The sequence below is a fragment of the Gekko japonicus genome, unplaced genomic scaffold (assembly GCF_001447785.1).
Source record: "Gekko japonicus isolate JY-2015 unplaced genomic scaffold, Gekko_japonicus_V1.1 scaffold802, whole genome shotgun sequence".
Classification (NCBI taxonomy): Eukaryota; Metazoa; Chordata; class Lepidosauria; order Squamata; family Gekkonidae; genus Gekko; species Gekko japonicus.
The window spans coordinates 20888-38581 of record NW_015175994.1 but is presented as its reverse complement, the minus strand read 5'-3'; the positions used below and the strand labels follow the sequence as shown (position 1 = coordinate 38581).

Genomic DNA, 17694 nt, shown 5'->3' with positions numbered 1-17694 from the left:
TACTCTCCACGAGACGACAAACCCCCCCCCCCTTCCACGTACCGCTTCAAGACGAAGCGTCTCGCGGCTCTGCAGACAAGAGTTCCTTGCAAAGGCGGGAAAGGCGCAGTTTGGGGAAGGGGAGGGGCATCGGAGCTCAGTCACTTTGGCTCAAGTAGTGGCCTGGCCCCGGACTTCGGCAAGGGCTGGTTGGCTTTGGGTAACTCGGTGGCTTCTCCGAGAGTTAGGAAAACAACCAGCCCAAGCTCGTTCTCCCTGCCCCCCCCCCCTTTCCGATGCATGGGAGCAGCGCCGTTGCAAAGCTAAAGAAAACAAGCAACCGCAAGTGACGCGCGCCTCCCTTCCTCGGCTTGAGAGAAAGTAGTTGCTCCCCCCCCCCTCCGGGCGGGCCGTTTTTGAGGAAAGCCGGCTTGCTAGAGATGCAGGAGGAAGCCCCATGGCTGGGGGCGCCGAGGGTTTCAAGCAGCCCAAAGGCTGCTGCAGTGGTGGGGAAGGGGGTGGCCAACCGGGACGCCTCTCGGCTCTTCTCGCACTCAGAATGAGCGTTCGCCCTCTTTGCCCAGGTCGAAGGAGGGTTTCCAGTCAGGTGCATTGAGGCGGCTCGCCATGTCAAGGTCCGGGGACAGGACGTCTACTTTCGACCCCAGCCATAGCGACAACCTGCTTCACGGCCTCAACCTGCTGTGGAGGAAGCAGCTCTTCTGCGACGTGACCCTGACGGCCCAAGGCCAGCAGTTCCACTGCCACAAGGCCGTGCTGGCCTCGTGCTCGCAGTACTTCCGATCGCTCTTCTCCAGCACCGCCGGCGGGGGCGGCGGGAGCGGCCACCACCACCACACCCTCGGACCTGGCGCTCCGGACGGCCTGCCCCCCAAAGAGCAGCCGCCGCCGCCGCAGCAGCAGGAGGAGCCCGGCACGCCCTCCTCCTCCCCGGAGGACAAGCTGCTGGCCAGCCCCAGGGCCATCAACAACTTGGTGCTTCAGGGCTGCTCGTCCATCGGGCTGCGCCTGGTGCTCGAGTACCTGTACACGGCCAACGTGACCCTGTCCCTGGACACGGTGGAGGAGGTGCTGTCGGTCAGCAAGATCCTGCACATCCCGCAGGTCACCAAGCTGTGCGTGCAGTTCCTCAACGACCAGATCTCGGTGCAGAACTACAAGCAAGTGTGCAAGATCGCCGCCTTGCACGGACTCGAGGAGACCAAGAAACTGGCCAACAAGTACCTGGTGGAGGACGTGCTGCTGCTCAACTTCGAGGAGATGCGCGCCCTCCTCGACTCGCTACCACCCCCGGTGGAGTCGGAGCTGGCGCTCTTCCAGATGTCCGTGCTGTGGCTGGAGCACGACCGCGAGACCCGCATGCAGTATGCCCCGGACCTCATGAAGCGCCTCCGCTTCGCTCTCATCCCGGCTCCGGAGCTCGTCGAGCGGGTCCAGTCGGTGGATTTCATGCGTACCGACCCGGTCTGCCAGAAGCTGCTGCTGGACGCCATGAACTACCACCTGATGCCCTTCAGGCAGCACTGCAGGCAGAGCCTGGCCAGCAGGTAAGAGAAGGGGACGGGGAGGGAGTTCATCCAGAAACCCTGTATTTTGTAGTGGGTTTGTTGCATGTGTACACGGCAGTGTGAGGTTCAAAAGTTGCTAAACAACATCTAGCAACAAAACGGGGGGAGGGGGGAAGAGTGCCTGCCAGGGACCTGCGAACAGAGTTAAGGGGAGGGGTGAACACACCCTCTCATAGGCACTCAAGAAAACATAGAGAACCCGAAAAATTACAGTCGTTCCGAAAACCGAAGAGAGATATTGTTAATTTAAAGAGCCTATCATGGTTTGGGTGGCCCTTTGTACTGTATCAATACTAATTATAGAAAGTTCCTATAGGTCACCTTTGTTGTTGTAGCAGCTGGGTATCCCTGTTGTTAATTCAGTAGAGTTATGACATGAAAACAGTGAAATCCCAGACAGCAAGGACAGTTTATTCAGCTGGCTTCTTCTGACCAGACAGCCAAAATATAAGAACTCTTACCATTCCTGCCCCCTTCTCTCAGGGAGCCAAGGGGTTTTGATGCAACTTGAAGGTGATAGCTAGGCTTTTGAAAAAAGCAAAATTTGTATTTTAAAAATTGACTAATTACAAGAGTGCAGTTGAAGGGAAAATGAACTGAATGAAAAGATGGAAAAGAGAAAAGTCCTGCTGTCTACTACAAAACTAAAGAGAATGAAAACTCCTAACAGCTTCTGGTGTTCTTAGGGTCCCATATTAGTAGATGACAGTGTTATGCTGCCCATTCACGGAAGTTGTTTTAGAGGTGCTGAGTACCACAAGCAAAGGTAATGACAAGGGAAGAATGTGTTGGACAATTTCGTAGATGACTCTTAAAATACAATATGGGAGGAAAATTGGATGGGCATAGGGCCATGGCTTAGTTTTACATTCCATTAGAAGCTTCTTGGGCCCTTTCTTCAGGGAGATGGCAACTTGCCAGATTCTTGTCTTTCTGCTGGGACTTTCACAGTGGTTTATTACATATAATTCTGCCCCCCATTCTTTAATGCTATTTAATTTTTATATTTAACAGGAAGAAGTACCATTTAAGAGGAGCTATTACTTGTTATTTTACAAATTTTATTAAATGATGCAAACCCAGAGCAGGTTTTATATCTATGATGGCTACATTTTCATCTGTCTTGCAAATTACTTTATATGGGTACTAGTGTTGCACATATTGAGATAATGCAGTGGTTATATAGGGACATTGTGATGTCATACTGTTCATGTCTATGACGTCACATTTTTCTCTTCTTGTGTAAGTGTAACAGTGTTGAAGACAGACAATGTTAAATTAATGTCAAGAATACATGTTTTTAAATAGCTAGTTTAAAGAATAAATTTAAAAAGCCACTGGAAGTATTCAGTAGCATCCAGTCATTACATACCACTTCTTCTGAGGAATGTATTAATATTAGGCAAACATGGTATTTGAAAGACTTTATACGTCTCAGAACATTTGTTTTGCCTTTTCACTGTGTGATTTAAAATGAGTTGTTGGTAATACAGCATTAGTAGGGAAGGCTGTTCTAAGATTCGTAGTGTTTTCAATAGTACGGTGTGGCATTCCTCTGGGCAGAAGACTTCACAAACATTCTATGTGGAATATGTATTTCGAGGATTTAACTTTTAGTGGATGACACCTGAAGTGACTAGAGAAGTAGTTTGATGAGATAGCGAGCATCACATCTTAGTGTTCCTCGGTGCTAAACAGTGGAATATAGTGCAGTAGGAGCAATTGGAAGTAAGTTTGGGGTCTTAGCAGTAATATGTCTAGCAATTGTCCCTAGGATATTCAGAATGTTTTGGCTCCCAGAGCATTCTTTAACCAGAATTCTGGACAGCACCTGGGTCACAATGGGGGCTCATGTTGTGGTGGATTGCTGAGATTTTTGGTTCAGTGCAGATACCTTCCAGCTTCACTGGGCCATATCATTTGAAGGATATGTAGTGGTGCTCTGACCACTGAATGTTTACAGGTGTCAGGGATGCTGTTATTTCTGCTGCTGGAAGCTATCTTCTTCCTATAAGTGAAAAACACTGACAGACATAAACCAGTATTTTTCTGCAACCATTTGGCAACTATGTAGCTGTATCAGAGCTATGTATTTTTCATTTTCCCCCATTTATAATATGCCCAGATGTGTTAACATTCTAAAATCTCCCTGAGGCTTCTGTGACAAGGGGGACTGTAAATGAATAAATAAATGAGAAGCTCTCTGCCCTTTTCTTAATTTCATAATATATTTGGGTAAACGGTATTTATGTTTTCTGTTAATATAACCAAAAGAAAGATCTGTGTCTGTCTTCTTGCATATATAAATGTTTCAGGGATATATTCAGAATATTACAAGAAGTTAGCCTGTGTTATGTTAAAACTTTCATGCTGTTTTCAGAATTGATAACAGTCATGAACAATTTACTGTTGGATCTTGAAGTCTGACAATCATATAATTGTATGCTATGTTAGTTCATATGTGTGTGTGTATTATTAAAAAGTTACTTTGGGTTCTTATTTAGGAAGAACAGTGAAATAATTTTTTTTTGAAATAATTATCCCTGACTAACGTTAAATAAAAATAAAGAGATTCTTTTAAAAGATAAATTAATGGTATTTGGAATTGTGGATTTGGGGGGAAATGAAATCATGGAAGTAAAGTAAAGTGAGAGATAGAAATTAATACAGAGAATGGTTTCCAGACATCATTACTGGTTTCCAGGGAGCAATAATGGCATAGGTAAATTAGAACGACATGAAACGTTTTATGGAAGGATGTTGATTAAGGGTACTTATGAACATTGCTCTTTTTAAAAGAGATCTGTTGCTGGGTAGTTTCTCTTGCTGAGAGGTAAACAGCAAAGTTGTGTAGACATCTGCTTGGCACTCCATAATGAAGAAACATGGAATTAACACACCTGCTCTTAAAGACTGATTAACATCCTGCTGCAGACTCCCATTTACTTTAATGGGGGCTGTATCAGGCCTTTAGCATCATTTGATAACTGTCTTCCTTATTTGCTTCAAATAACACTTTTGTTCCTAATGCACTACTTAAAACTATAGCACACAGATGCTTTGGGATTTGCCCTATTTACAGGCTTTAAACTCCCACTGGAGAAATTGTAAATATCTAAAAACTTGAACTCTGGTTCCAAAGTAATTGTGTGGAAATGATAACTTTACGTGTGTCCTGTAAAATAGCCCCAAACTGTGCTAACATTCTTGTCACCATTGCAAGGACATGTATATGAAGCGGAGTTAAATTTCATTTTGATATGCAACTAAAATGTTCAAGTACATTATAAAGATGATACCACATGAATTCAGTAAACTCAGGTGGAATAGAATATCCTCTATCATACTAATTAAATGTGCATATGTGATCTCCGAAGTTATTTGAAAGCAAGAAATGTAGAAACCACAAACATTTTGCAGATATTTTTCTAGTAAAAAGAAATTGAAAGATTTCTGCCCAATTCCGAACATGTTTATTTCGAAAGAAGGTCCACTAACTGCCAACAAATACTAGCTAGGTGCCCTCTAATATATGGGGTTCCACAGGGGGCAGTCCTCTCCTCAATATTATTTCACATCTGTATGCATCCCCCTCGCCCAGCTCCTGCAGAGTTTTGGACTGGGTTGTCACCAGTACGCTGATGACACCCAGCTATATCTGCTACTTAATGGCTGCCTGGATGCCGCCCAGCACCATTTGGCTGCGGGTTTGGAGGCTGTGGTGGGATGGTTAAAGAAGAGCAAAATTCGATAAAGAGGGAGGTTCTGTGGCTGGGGGGGGGCTCCTCAGGATTGGGGCATAGACTTCACACTCTTGATGGTACGCCACTAGTGCTACTGCAATCCGTCAGGAGTTTGGGTGTGATCCTGGAGGCCTCCTTAACTGTGGAGGCCCAGGTCACGAATATTGCCAGGCTGGCATTCTTCCATCTATGCCAAGCTCGGCAATTAGCCCCTTTCCTGTTGCATCCTGATCTAGCCACTGTAATCCATGCAACGGTCACTTCCAGGCTAGACTACTGTAACTCAATGTATCGAAACTAATCTGGAAGCTCCAGCTGGTCCAGAATGTGGTAGCACGAGTCCTGATAGGAACGCCACAGATGGCGCATGTACAACTTGTGCTGCGCCAGATACACTGGCTCCCAGTGGAGTACCGAGTCAGGTTCAAGGTTTTGGTATTGACCTTCAAGGCCTTGAGTGGTCTGGGACCTGTGTATCTTCAGGACCGACTTCTCTGGTATGTCTTCAGGAGAGCATTACGCTCTGCAGAGAACAATCTAGTGGTGATCTCTGGCAACAAAGGTATCCTGGTGGAACTCTCTGCCAAATACCATCAGAGCCCTGCAGGACTTAATGCAATTCTGCAGGGCCTGTAAGGCAAAGATGTTCCATCAGGCCTTTGGTTGAGGACAGCAGTGGTTTCCATCATGGCTGGCACCCTCCTCTTTCTCTTCACTGCTTCCTTTTGGCCCCCTCTTCACCCTGCCCACAAGACGGCAACACAGTCTGGAGTGGGTTTATGAAAAAAAAAATCACAGATCCCATCTGAAAGTATTAATTGATTGTTGTTTTATTGATTTTAACAGTGTTTTTAACTTTGTTGTACATCACCAAGAGCCCTGTGTATACAGGGATTGGGCAATTTATAAATCCAAAAATATAAATAAATAAAATACTTGTTAGAAATTGCAGCTTAAAATAAAATACTGTAAAGGGCCAGGGCTGCTGAGAGCCACCATGTGCCCCTGGACAAAGATTCTATCTGCCCACCAATACAACCCTGATCCAAACCAAATATAACAAAACAAATCACTTGGTTGGCTGTTACCATGCATCTGTAAAAATAAAAGAATCAGCATGTCCATCTGTCTACTTATGGTGGGCATAACACATCAGCAAATAGAATGATGACTCTCAAAATTGGCCACCAGCTTCAGGATTATTGTGAGAGTTCCAAGGCCAAAAATGAAAGGAATCAGAATATCCTGGTCCAGGTTATCTCCACCCCCCCCCCCCGTGCTATTTGCAGTGGAAGCTAAACTAAGACCAATTTCACACAAGCTGCCGCGCGGCCACATTTTGCCCCACAGCTTTGCGTGATTTCCCCTGTGTCTACTCAGTTCTGTTTTTAGGATTGAGTAGATGCGTGGGAAATTGTGCAAAGCTGCGGGGCAAAATGCGGCCGCGCAGCAGCTTGTGTGAAATTGACACGTACCATTGGGGCAAAAGGGAAGAGCGAGCGCGGAGCAGCACTTGTGGGAAATCGGCCTAAATTCTAACTTCTGTTCCTCATTTCTTACCACTAAGGCAGATTAACATTCTATTTTCATGCATGTAAAGGAGGGGGGAGCATTCTTTTACTGCTTTGATAGATTGTGAGGAAATATTAACTCCCTCCTTCTGTTCATAATATTAACAAAGGTTTGATACTATACTGCTATTAAGTATGTTCTAAGTTGCTAAACAGGATGGATGAGAAGGAGTTGAGACTGAAAAATAAGGGGAATTAGAAGTGGGTATAGTGCAATGGCAGATTGTGAAAGAAAGAGAGCAAAGCAAATGAAAGTTTTTAAAATATATTTTGCTACCACATGTTGACAGGGTTGCCCCTTTGCAAAATCTGAGTATGCCGACAAAACTGTGGAGCTGGGTGGAACTAAAGGAAGAAGAAATCCATAGACTGCTGGTGATAACAACTTTGTTAGGAGGCTGTATCCTGGCAATGACTGTAGCTTGTCCTGGCTGGTCTTGCCTTGCTCCAGTGCTGGCTTCTGAGAAGCAAGCGTTTCCCTCAGCCTCCTAGTAAAGGTTGCAGAAAGGCCTGACCTGCAGAGTGAGAACAACCCCTGTTTACTGTGCTTTGCCTTCCCTGCCCCCCTAGTGGCTGCAGTGCAGAACTGCATTTGAATTTCTAAAAGTAAAAGCATTCCACAAATGGAGCATGATGCTGGCTTCAGTGGCCCTCCGACTGACTTGGGCCCCTGGAATTTTCCATCCACAGTCTGTTCTCTTGGCAGTCGTATAAAGCACTGAACCCCTTTTAGCTCTGATCTAGCAATGGGTTTAAAATATACTTGATGTTTGAGTATGAGACTAACAGTAATAACGCCTCTTAATATTTTGTGTGATGGGCGTTCTTTGACTACAATTAGAACCCTTACATTCAAGTGTTGTAATGAACTATAAATCATATTTTAGTGCTCATCATTAGGACATATTATGTGCTACTTGTCAACTGCTGTATCTAGCTATGAATGCTAACTTACTAAGTTATCGTTGAAATAATATTCATAAGTGACATACTAGAGTAATAATACAGCACCAGTTCTTATTTTTCTCCTAGCTGACTATGAAAAACCAGTTGTCAGAAACCTGGTGGGAGAAACTTTTCCCTGCGCCCTGACAGATGATTTTTCTGTTGACTGAGATTTAAGAAAGATAACTTTCTTTCTACTTTCAGTTACTCTTACCTTGGTGCAGTATGGAATAACAATATCCATGAATCTGAGAATTGGTAATACAGAGAGTTCCTTGTTTTTCTTACTGTCTTAGAAAGAATACAATACTTTTCTGTGAGTAAATGATGTTCAGTTCCCCACCCAGCAAACAGGAGTAGGGAGAATGAACTTACTTTGGCTTTTCAGCTGGTCTTGGTTCACTAAGAAAGGTATAGCACACAAGGACAAGGTAGGGCTCTTTCTCCTGCCTGTTTTTGTCTAAGATGGGCATTCTTTTTTTCCTATTGTATAATTATAATTGGAGTGACTGAGCAAGAGAAATCAAGTGGAACTGGTGTAGACAAAAGGCTACATGCTTTGTTGAAAAGTCATCATGTTTTGTCTGTGAGATGTACCTAGACATTTCTGCCCACTTTTACCAATAAGTTAAATTAAGTTGTCTGAAAATGTCCTATGCACAATGTGCTTCATCATAATTCTGTTTGGAAGCTAATTTTTGCCCCTTGTCCCGAACATTTTAGCTGTGAAGTCTGTTGTGTGATGGGTATGCCTTTCAATCACAAATGAACGCATAAGTTACCGGTGGATAATATGATCAGGGTTTCCATGTTGCTATCCAAAGGCAAGAGGTAGACTGTTTATCTGAATGTAACTGGGAATCAAGTGCAATTTAAACCCTATTATCCACTGTGCAAGGGGTGCATTGCTTTTTGAGGCCCAATCACCATTTAGTAACTGGGAGGGGGGAAGTCTATTTCACAGGCTGAAGGATTTCCACCCACAGAGTATGATCCCCCCCACAAGAGCCTGAAATACTCCTTTAAAATTCTGTTCCTGGGGTGTGCAGACACAGGCTTACCACTCCCTGGACTACCAACTCATGGAGGCAACAAGGGGAGTCCCCCCCCCCTTCTGGAACAGCTAAGTTGCATGTGTGCCCTCACCTCAGTAACAGCAGTGGCAGGAGGCTGGAGAAGAGCCACGCAGGAGAGCCAGCAGAAGGCCTCCAGTCCTTTCTCGGCAGCAGCCACAATACCAGGGGACTGACCAGGGGCCACATGGGGGAGTCGCCAGAAGGCTGTGCTGCATGGCCCTGACCCAACCTTCTCAGCGGCTCTTCTGGAGTCAGGCCTGCAGCAGCCAGCCTTGGCCTTGTGATGGGCACTGGGAGAGACTGAGAGGGTAGAAAGTCCCCCAGTGGTGGCCTGCCCACCCAGGGAGGCAGAACAAGCCCAAGGGCAGCCACGTGGCTTGAGGGGTGAGGGTGGAGGCAGAACAGGGGAGAGGTTGGAAGTGGTTTGGCGGTTCCCAGCGAGAGGGACAGGACAGCAGAGGGGGGCAGAAATTCTGGTTAAAAGAGACAGGGAGGGAAAGTTCCAAGAAGCCAATGAGGGGACACAAGAGAAGAGGGGCAGAATAGAGAGCCAATCCTTGAGGGGGATGAGGGAGGCGCCAAGGAGGAGGAAGGATAAAAAGGAGCAAGAGCCGAAGTTCGGGGAGAAAGCCAGACCTGAAGCCAGTGAGAGAGAAGGCTTTGGTGGGGAGGAGGTGGATTAAGGTGAAGCAACCACCACCCCTCCCCATTCTGAGATCTCCAGGGGCCTCTGATGTCCTTCCTAGCTGTAGCTGAGGGCAAAATAAAATTGGGGCTAGAACCCAAGCCTGACATGGGGGTCGCCTTCCCCTGAATAACAGGATTTCTGGAGGCATTTGAGATTTCCACAGGTGGGAGGAAATGGGAAACGTGTTCTGTAGGCAAAAATCTTTGCACCTGCAGAAGAATCTAGTCTGAATACTGCTAGAGATTACTGTTTATATAGCATAATCGTACAGTTGTGAAATGTGGGTAAGATATACAGCAAAACACATGAGGCAAAGATCTTGGAAGAAGAAAACTTAATTTGAAAATGGCGGGCTATTCCAGAATCATGTGTGTGAGTTTATAAAGGCTGAATATACTTGGGCTTACAAGGCCTGGTCTTTCAGGGGAGACACATATGAGCATCATGCTCATTCCAAGGCCAAGGGTAGGGGGAGTTGCTTTAGTTTCAACAAATCCAAGCCATGGTTTCCATGCCATTGGTGCCACGACACCATCTGTACATGCCAGGCTTTTAAAAATTCACTTTCCACTGGAGACAGGCTAGTACCAAAGTAGTAGTAGTAGTAGTAGTAATAACAACAACAAGGGTGTACCTACAAAAATTAATTGGGGTGAAGGAAGAGAGACTTCCCGACTCACATTTCCTCACTCTAAAGTAAACTAAGGAGATCCACATATAGAAACACTTTCTGGCATAAACTTGTCCAAGTGCACTGCATTGCTGTCAATCCCCAGTGGTAATACACATTTGGATGGGCATCCAAGTTCACATTTCATTGAAAGTAGTGTAGTACAGATAGCATCTTCACTCAACAGCACATTCTATCACTGGTTCCCAATTCAGTAAATAATATATGCACAGAATTTCTTATCTGGATGTTGTGGGGACAGAATGGGGCTCATATGTGCATTTTCTTACCAGGCAATTCTTTCCTTGCTTCATGATCCATTAAACTGTGAGGAGGGATTCCACTTATCAGTTTAAAGGATCATTTGCAGAGGGATTAGGTTCACATATCAAAGAATAGGCATCATGGAAGCCCAATTCCCCCCTCTCAGGTAGAAAGGAAATATGCAATATGCCACTTGCTTCTCTCTTTAGCCAGCCCCACCTGGTTGAGAGTTTATGCCGACATGCATGGTAGTGTTCTCTGATGCCAACATTCACTGTTGACGTAAGGACAGTATATACAGCATTACTCCCACTGTCTTTTGGAGTTTGGATCTGGGCTTTGTTTTACTTTTAAAAAGCAGCATTTTCTTGTTATACTTTGGTGTTCTATCCAATGTCATATAAAATTACTTATATATTTTAATTTTCTGGATTAATAAATTTGCTATGGCACACACAAGTGATGTCAGAAGACAAAACAGGTGCACTGTTGAATCAGACCATTTAGTCCAGCATCTTATCTTTACATAATGGCCAACCAGTTACCATGGACTGATTTGCAGAGACCATTTTACTCCACTTGTGTTCCATGTACACTGGCTCCTAATTTGCTTTTGCATCCTATTCAGGATGCCAGTTTTAACCTTTACATCCATACACGGCTTGGAGCCAGTATACCTTAAGGACCACCTACTCCCATAAAAACCTACCCAGCCAGTATGGTCATCATTGTAAGCCCAGTTTCAAGTGCCCCCATCTCTGTCTTCTGTCAATGGGTGAAAACTTTTCTGTTTTATTTGGCATTCCCTTAGTGACCTTGCTTCCTGTTTGTTTGGGTTTGATGGATTGTTTTTATTGTGGCCCATATGCACTTTATTTATTTAATGTTTTTGGCTGTTGAGGCCCCTGAACTGGGTGGGAAGGTGGCATAATAAATAAACAAACAAATTTTAGATGGTATTCCAAAGGAAGCCTCACCATAGGGGTAACACAAGGGTATTACAATACAGGCTATTTTATTCTCAGTCTCTTTCTTAATAAGCCCTAATATGGAGCTTGCCTTTTTCATAGCTTCTGCACAATAGATGTCACAATAAATCAGAGTCAAGTCATCACGAGCACAGGGACCTAACCCTGAACTCTAGTAGTGTAGGGTAGCAGTTAGAGTGTTGGACTAGGATCTGGGTGACCCAAGTTCAAGTCCCCAGTCTGCTATGGAAGCTTTCTGGGTGACCTTCAGCCAGTAAAACTCTTTGTGCTAGCTTACTTCGCAGGGCTGTTGTTGTGAAAATGCAATGGAGGAATGTGAAACAATGTTAGAAGCTGCTTTGGGCCCCCCGTTATGGAGAAAAATGGGCTCTAAATATACTAAAAGCAGTAAAAAATATTCTATATCCTACTAGTGTCCACTGAAATCACCTGGGTAATGTGAGATCTGCAATGTTTTCAGTTGTTAAACTACAAATATTTATGACTACCTGCTAACATCCTTCTTCCAGAGGAGCTCAGGGCAACATACATGGAGCCATCCCATTTTATCTCCACAAAAGATAAGATACCGTAGGTTAAGCCGAGACAGTTATCCAAAAGCTTCATGGTTGAGTAGGAATTTGAATTTAAGTACTTCTTTGCAGATCAGCATGTTGTATCAGCCAATTAGTGTGCACTTTTGTTTAGGAAATGTCTAAAGTACAAATGCGAAATTTGATATAAGTCAGTTTAAATTGTTCTTTTCTCTTGGGCAGCAATCCTGAATGCAGTTGGGCTGCTTAAATACTGTTGACTTCAGTGGTGTTTAAGCAGCCTAGCTGAGTGAAAGACTGCAGCGATGGTGATTTATATCAAGCCACCATGCTGGGTGATGCAATTATCAAGCATGTGATGCATTCCAATGCTTGAAGATATCCTATTGCAGGGGTAGGCAGACTTTTTGGCCCAGTTGCTGAAGAAATGCACACCTGTCTGTGAAGGTGTTGGTGTGCTGGCAAACAAAATGGGGAGGGGGTGAGGATTGTACCATGCTTGGGCAGAGAGGTGGCTCTGGGTGCACTGCCAAATAAAATGGTCTCATGCGCTGCTGTTGCCACACATGCTGGGCTTGTGTACCCCTGTCCTGTTGAGTTCATTTGGGCTTACTTTCAAGTAAGTGAACATAGAATTGCAGCCAGAGTAAGTTAAATGATTGCTCCTTGGCCAGCATATCCTCATGTTTTATGTAAACTTCAAAATCAGAAGCCACCTTCCACCTCAAGGTTTACCCCCAACATTCCCTTTCTCACCACTCTTTGGCAGTCTTCTGCAGAAATTAGCCACAGGTGAAATGGAAATCATGATGGCATAACCATCTCAAAGTAGTGCAGTAGTTTGTTGTGGGCAACATTCATGCAGTGTGTGATACCCTCTTACAAGTAATCAAGTATGCCAAGAAATAGAGGGGATTCCCCCTTGAAAAGGTGGGGCGCTGTCAGCTGTTCAGTAGTTGTTGAATCAGACTATCTATTCAAGGTAGCAGTGGTTCTCCAGAGTCTCAAGCAGAGTTATTTCAGATTACCTGTTGCCTAATCTTTTTAACTGAAGATGCTGGGGATTGAGCCTGGGAACTTCTGCATGCAAAGCAGATGCTCTACCACTGAGCCACAGCCTCTCCCATGGATTTACTGACGTGGAAAACCATCAGCAAGGTATTTCTTGGCATTGACATTTGTAGCTAGTTCTTACTCCTGGAACGTTTTCAGGAAGATCATGGTTTCTAGGATTCCTAGTAGCATATATTTCTCACTGTGTCGTTGGAAAAGAGATAACTGATTTAGCTCAGATAAACTCTATCAAGTTGAAAGGAAGCTGACTGATCAGAGAGAGACTGGGGAAAGTATTGGCTAAACAGCAGACAAAAATGTAAAGTCTCTGCCTTGTGGGGAGCCCTGTAGGTGAGATGATAGCCAAACTTAATATATAAAGAAACATATTCTAATAGTGAAGTTGTGGAATCTTTGGATACTTAAATATGGTGACTAGAGCTACGAATGGGCAAGACAGATCTTTCTACAAATGTGAAAATGGCCCCAGGTTTGCAGAAAAAATGTGAAATAAAAAACAAAAAATTACAGTGGGCAGCTTAAAAAGTCCTCAGATAAAAGTAGTGTTGTTGAAGTGTCACACTGACGCAGAGAGTACTCCATCTTTCTGTGTTATACCTCTGCGGATGCCAGTCATAGCTGCTGGTGAAACGTCTGGTACTACAATGCCAAGACCACGGCCATGCAGCCTGGAAAATCTACAACAACTAATAAAAGTAGTGCTCATAGCCAAGGCTCCCTCTAAGCTGTGGAGTCTTGTGAGCAGAAATTCTAATTTGTGAGCTACTGGCATTAAAGTTGTGAGTGAGCGGTTTGGCTGCTGCAGAAATTGGTCTGCTCCGGAGCCATCCTTCCTGAGCTAAGACAAAAATGTGTGAGCCGGAGGCTAAAAAAGTGTGAGTTAGCTCACACTAACTCAGCTTAGAGGGAACACTGCTCATAGCCTAGCTTTGCTAGGTGACCACAGTATTCCAGGCATCAGTTTCTGTGAGTAAAAAGTCAGGGGGGCCTTTCCAGCCCTGTTTTGGCCTTTGAGGGAGGATTTGTAGGGGCCAGGCCTGACTAGGTTGCCAGCTCCAGGATGAGAAATTCCCAGAGATTTTGGGGTAGAGTCTGAGGACAGCAGGGTTTGGGAAGGGGAGAGGCCTCAACCAAATATAATACCATACACTATCCAAAGCAGTCATTTTCTCCAGGGGGACAGATCTCTGTTGTCTGGACTTCAGTTGTAATTCTGGGATATTTCCAGGTTCCACCTGGAGGTTGGCAACTGTAGGACTGGAAGCAACCTCTAAGTGACTTTTTTATTAAATATTTTATCAAACATCATGAACAATAATACATATAAGAGATAACATCAAACAAACTGCAGATTTATTTAACATTTTGGATTAAAGAAAAAATGAAATAAAGTATTATACCACAATAATTATAGCCAAACTTAAAATAAATCCTTCTTTTCCTGAAAGGTATTCCAAAAAAGGAAACTATGTTGAAATAAATTTTGACAGGTATTCTTCAATATTTTTTTTGCGCTAAAGCTTTCGTTATTTTGTCCAGCATACAAAGTTCGCAAGCCTTTGCTATCCAGTCAGAGATCAATAATGGTTTAGGGCTCTTCCATGACTTAGCTATAGTTAGTCTAGCTGCTGCACATAGATTTTCTAACAAAGTTTTATGCATTATTTTGGAGTTTTGTTCCTTCCATAAATTGAATACTGAGACATATGGGTCTAAGGGTATTTTATATTTTGTTATTTGGTAAATAACTATAATATATTTCCAAAAATGTATATTTTTGTACATGACCACCAAACATGCCAATATGTTCCTTTTCCCCCACAACTCCTCCAACACATAGGGGATGCTTCCTTTGACATATGGTGAATTTTCAATGGTGTCAAATAGATGTAAGTTCAGCGACAGGGTTGAACCAGGATTTAAGGTCTAGTGCGGAAAGGACCACTGAGATCTGCATGATTCATCCAGGGCTGGTTGGTACTGTTCAACAGCAGCCACCCCACAAAGTCCAGGGTGGTGTAGTGGTTAGAGTTTCACAATGGGATGTGGGAGACCCAGGTTCAGTTCATAGTTCTGCAAAGGAAGCTCACTGGGTGACCGGGGACCAGCTACATAGTCTTCACCTAACCTACCTCACAGGGTTATTTTGAGGATAAAATGCAGGAGAAAGGGATGATTTTACCTGCTTTGGTTCCCCATTGTGAAGCAAAGTGAGGTATAAACAAAGTAACTAATAAATACAGATGGAGTTGGGGGAAATTTAAAATGTAGGTTGATTGGTAGGTGGAAAGAAGCAGGGAAAATTGAAATATGGGGGAAGCCAGAAGGAGGAGAAGAGGAAATAGTGTGAGGAGGAGGAAAGTGAGGTGCCACCCCACAAGTCCTTGAGGGTCCCCTACCATGCAAGCTGGTCTTGCCCAGTGGCTGGCAGCATACAACTGGGGCACAGTTTTCCTAGGAAGAAGCTACCAGGAGTGGAGTGAGATGGGAATCTTAAGATAGAGGGGTCGATATAGGTAGGTTGGCTGTTGGGTGGGAAGGAGATAGGGTTGCCAACTCCAAGTTGGGAAATTCCTAGAATTGGGGGGGGAGCCTGGGGAGGGTGGAGTTTGAGGAAGGGAGGGACCTCAGAGTGGTATAATGCCATAGATTCCACCCTTCAAAGCAGCCATTACCTCCAGAGGATCTAAGGTTGCCAATCTCCAGGTAGGGGCTGGAGTTGGACTAGATGGGCCATTGGCTTGATCCAACATTGGCTTCTCTTATGTTCTTATGAGTTAACCCAGAATTCCAGTTGCTCTCCAGAGGACAGAGATCAGTTCCCCTGGAGAAAATGTTTGCCTTGGAGGGTGGACATTATGGCATTATACCTGGCTGATGTTGCTTTCCTCCCCAAACCTCCTGGGATTTCCCAACCTGGAGCTGGCAACCCTTAAGGGAACTGATCTCTATAGTTGGGAGCAATGCTCCCTCAAAGCTGTGGAGTCTTATGAGCAAAAATTCTACTTTGTGAGTCACTGGCATTAAAGTTGTGAGCAAGCAATTTGGCCACCGCATAAATTAGTTTGCTCTGGAGCCATCCTTTCTGAGCTAAGACAAAGATGTGTGAGCCGGAGGATAAAAAACTGTGAGCGAGCTCACACTAACTCAGCTTGGGAGATCTGTTGTGATTCCAGGAGATCTCCAGCCTCCACCTCGAGGCTGGCAACCCTAGAATGAGAGAAGGAAGCAGGAAAAGGAGAGAAGCTATGGGGCTTGCAAGAAAGGGATATGCGTAATAGTGGAGGAGGTGAGACGTCTCCTGTAAGTACTTCCTGGTTCCCACTTGTTCTTTTCATCATTCCTGTGAGATGCTGATATACTTAAGAAGGAATTTGGGATGCAACATGTACAGTGTTTGGGACAGAGTGAATTAATGAGACAAATCAGGACACAATTTCTGATTAGATACCAGCCAGCTTCATTTATTTAGGCCAGCTCCTTTCGTACATGAAATGGAACATAGATGGGGAGGAGAGGAGGTTCATGACTTTTAAGAGAGAGCAGCGTATGATGTTAAGTCACAGATACTATGATCAAAAACTACCATTCAGCCACCCTGTGTTACTCAGCCCTTAAGGTGGAGGTTTTCTGTACTAACCTGAAATAACAAGGAAAGGAGTCTGATGCAGCAAGAATCTGGATTAAGATATGAAGTAAGTTAATACTTTTATAGGAAGGCTGCTGGAAGATTATATGAATTCTAATAAAGCAAAAAATCTGTAGCAGACTACATGTGGAAAATTCATTACATACTTAGCAGTATAAATAAGGATAAGGGAATACAGTCTTCCCTGTATTTAGATTTTAATTTAGAAAATGTATATGCTGCCTTGCCAGGACCCGCCCTTTCAATTTCTACATAGCAGCATTTTATCATGGAAGAAAGAGACACAGTTCTGTGTCTGGCTACCTGAAGTATAACCACTAGAGCTGTGATTTCCTACTGGGGTATCATGAATGCCTACAGTGAATCTTGCAGGAAGTACGATACAGCTGGCCCATGGAAAATTGCTTCTGGGTCAAGGCTGGAATCAACAAGTAGGTCCTTAAAGGAGAATTCTTTTGATGGCCTTCTTGTTAAGAAGTGTACAAATAATTCTATTATAGCAAATTATTGGTTGTACAACTCCAGGATCTCTTGAATGACATGATTGTTTGGCTTCGGGCCTGGTTTTGGAACTGAAGCTGTCTCGATCACCCTGGTTGAAAACTTTTGCTAAGAGGCAGTAATGGCCTGGGTGAGGGCCAATAAACTGCAAGTCAGTCCAAATAAGAACGAGACCTGCTGGATCTGACCAGTGGGCCATCTAGTCCAGCATCTTGTCTCACATAGTGGCCAACCAGTTACTCTGGAGAGCCTACAACAGGGCATAGAGACCAAGGTTTTCCATGATGTTGCCTTCTGGCACTGGGACTCAAATTCTGCAAGCTGATAATAAGGGCTGGTGAGGTTTGTGAAGTCATTCTGTTCTAGACAGGGTTGCACTTTCCCTTAAGGAGCAGGCTTGTAATTTTGGGGGTACAGTTAGAT

At 44.3% G+C, this 17694-nt stretch overlaps 1 protein-coding gene across 1 annotated transcript in view; it reads left to right on the top strand.

Moving 5' to 3' along the window:
- Positions 1-606: 606 nt before the first annotated feature.
- LOC107123197 (kelch-like protein 14) overlaps positions 607-17694 on the top strand; it is a gene marked incomplete at its 3' end in the record, with an annotated part of 30862 nt that continues 13774 nt past the window's right edge. Inside the window, exon 1 of the mRNA XM_015426391.1 lies at positions 607-1547. Coding sequence (XP_015281877.1) covers positions 607-1547 — 941 coding nt within the window. The remainder of the gene's footprint in view (positions 1548-17694) is intronic.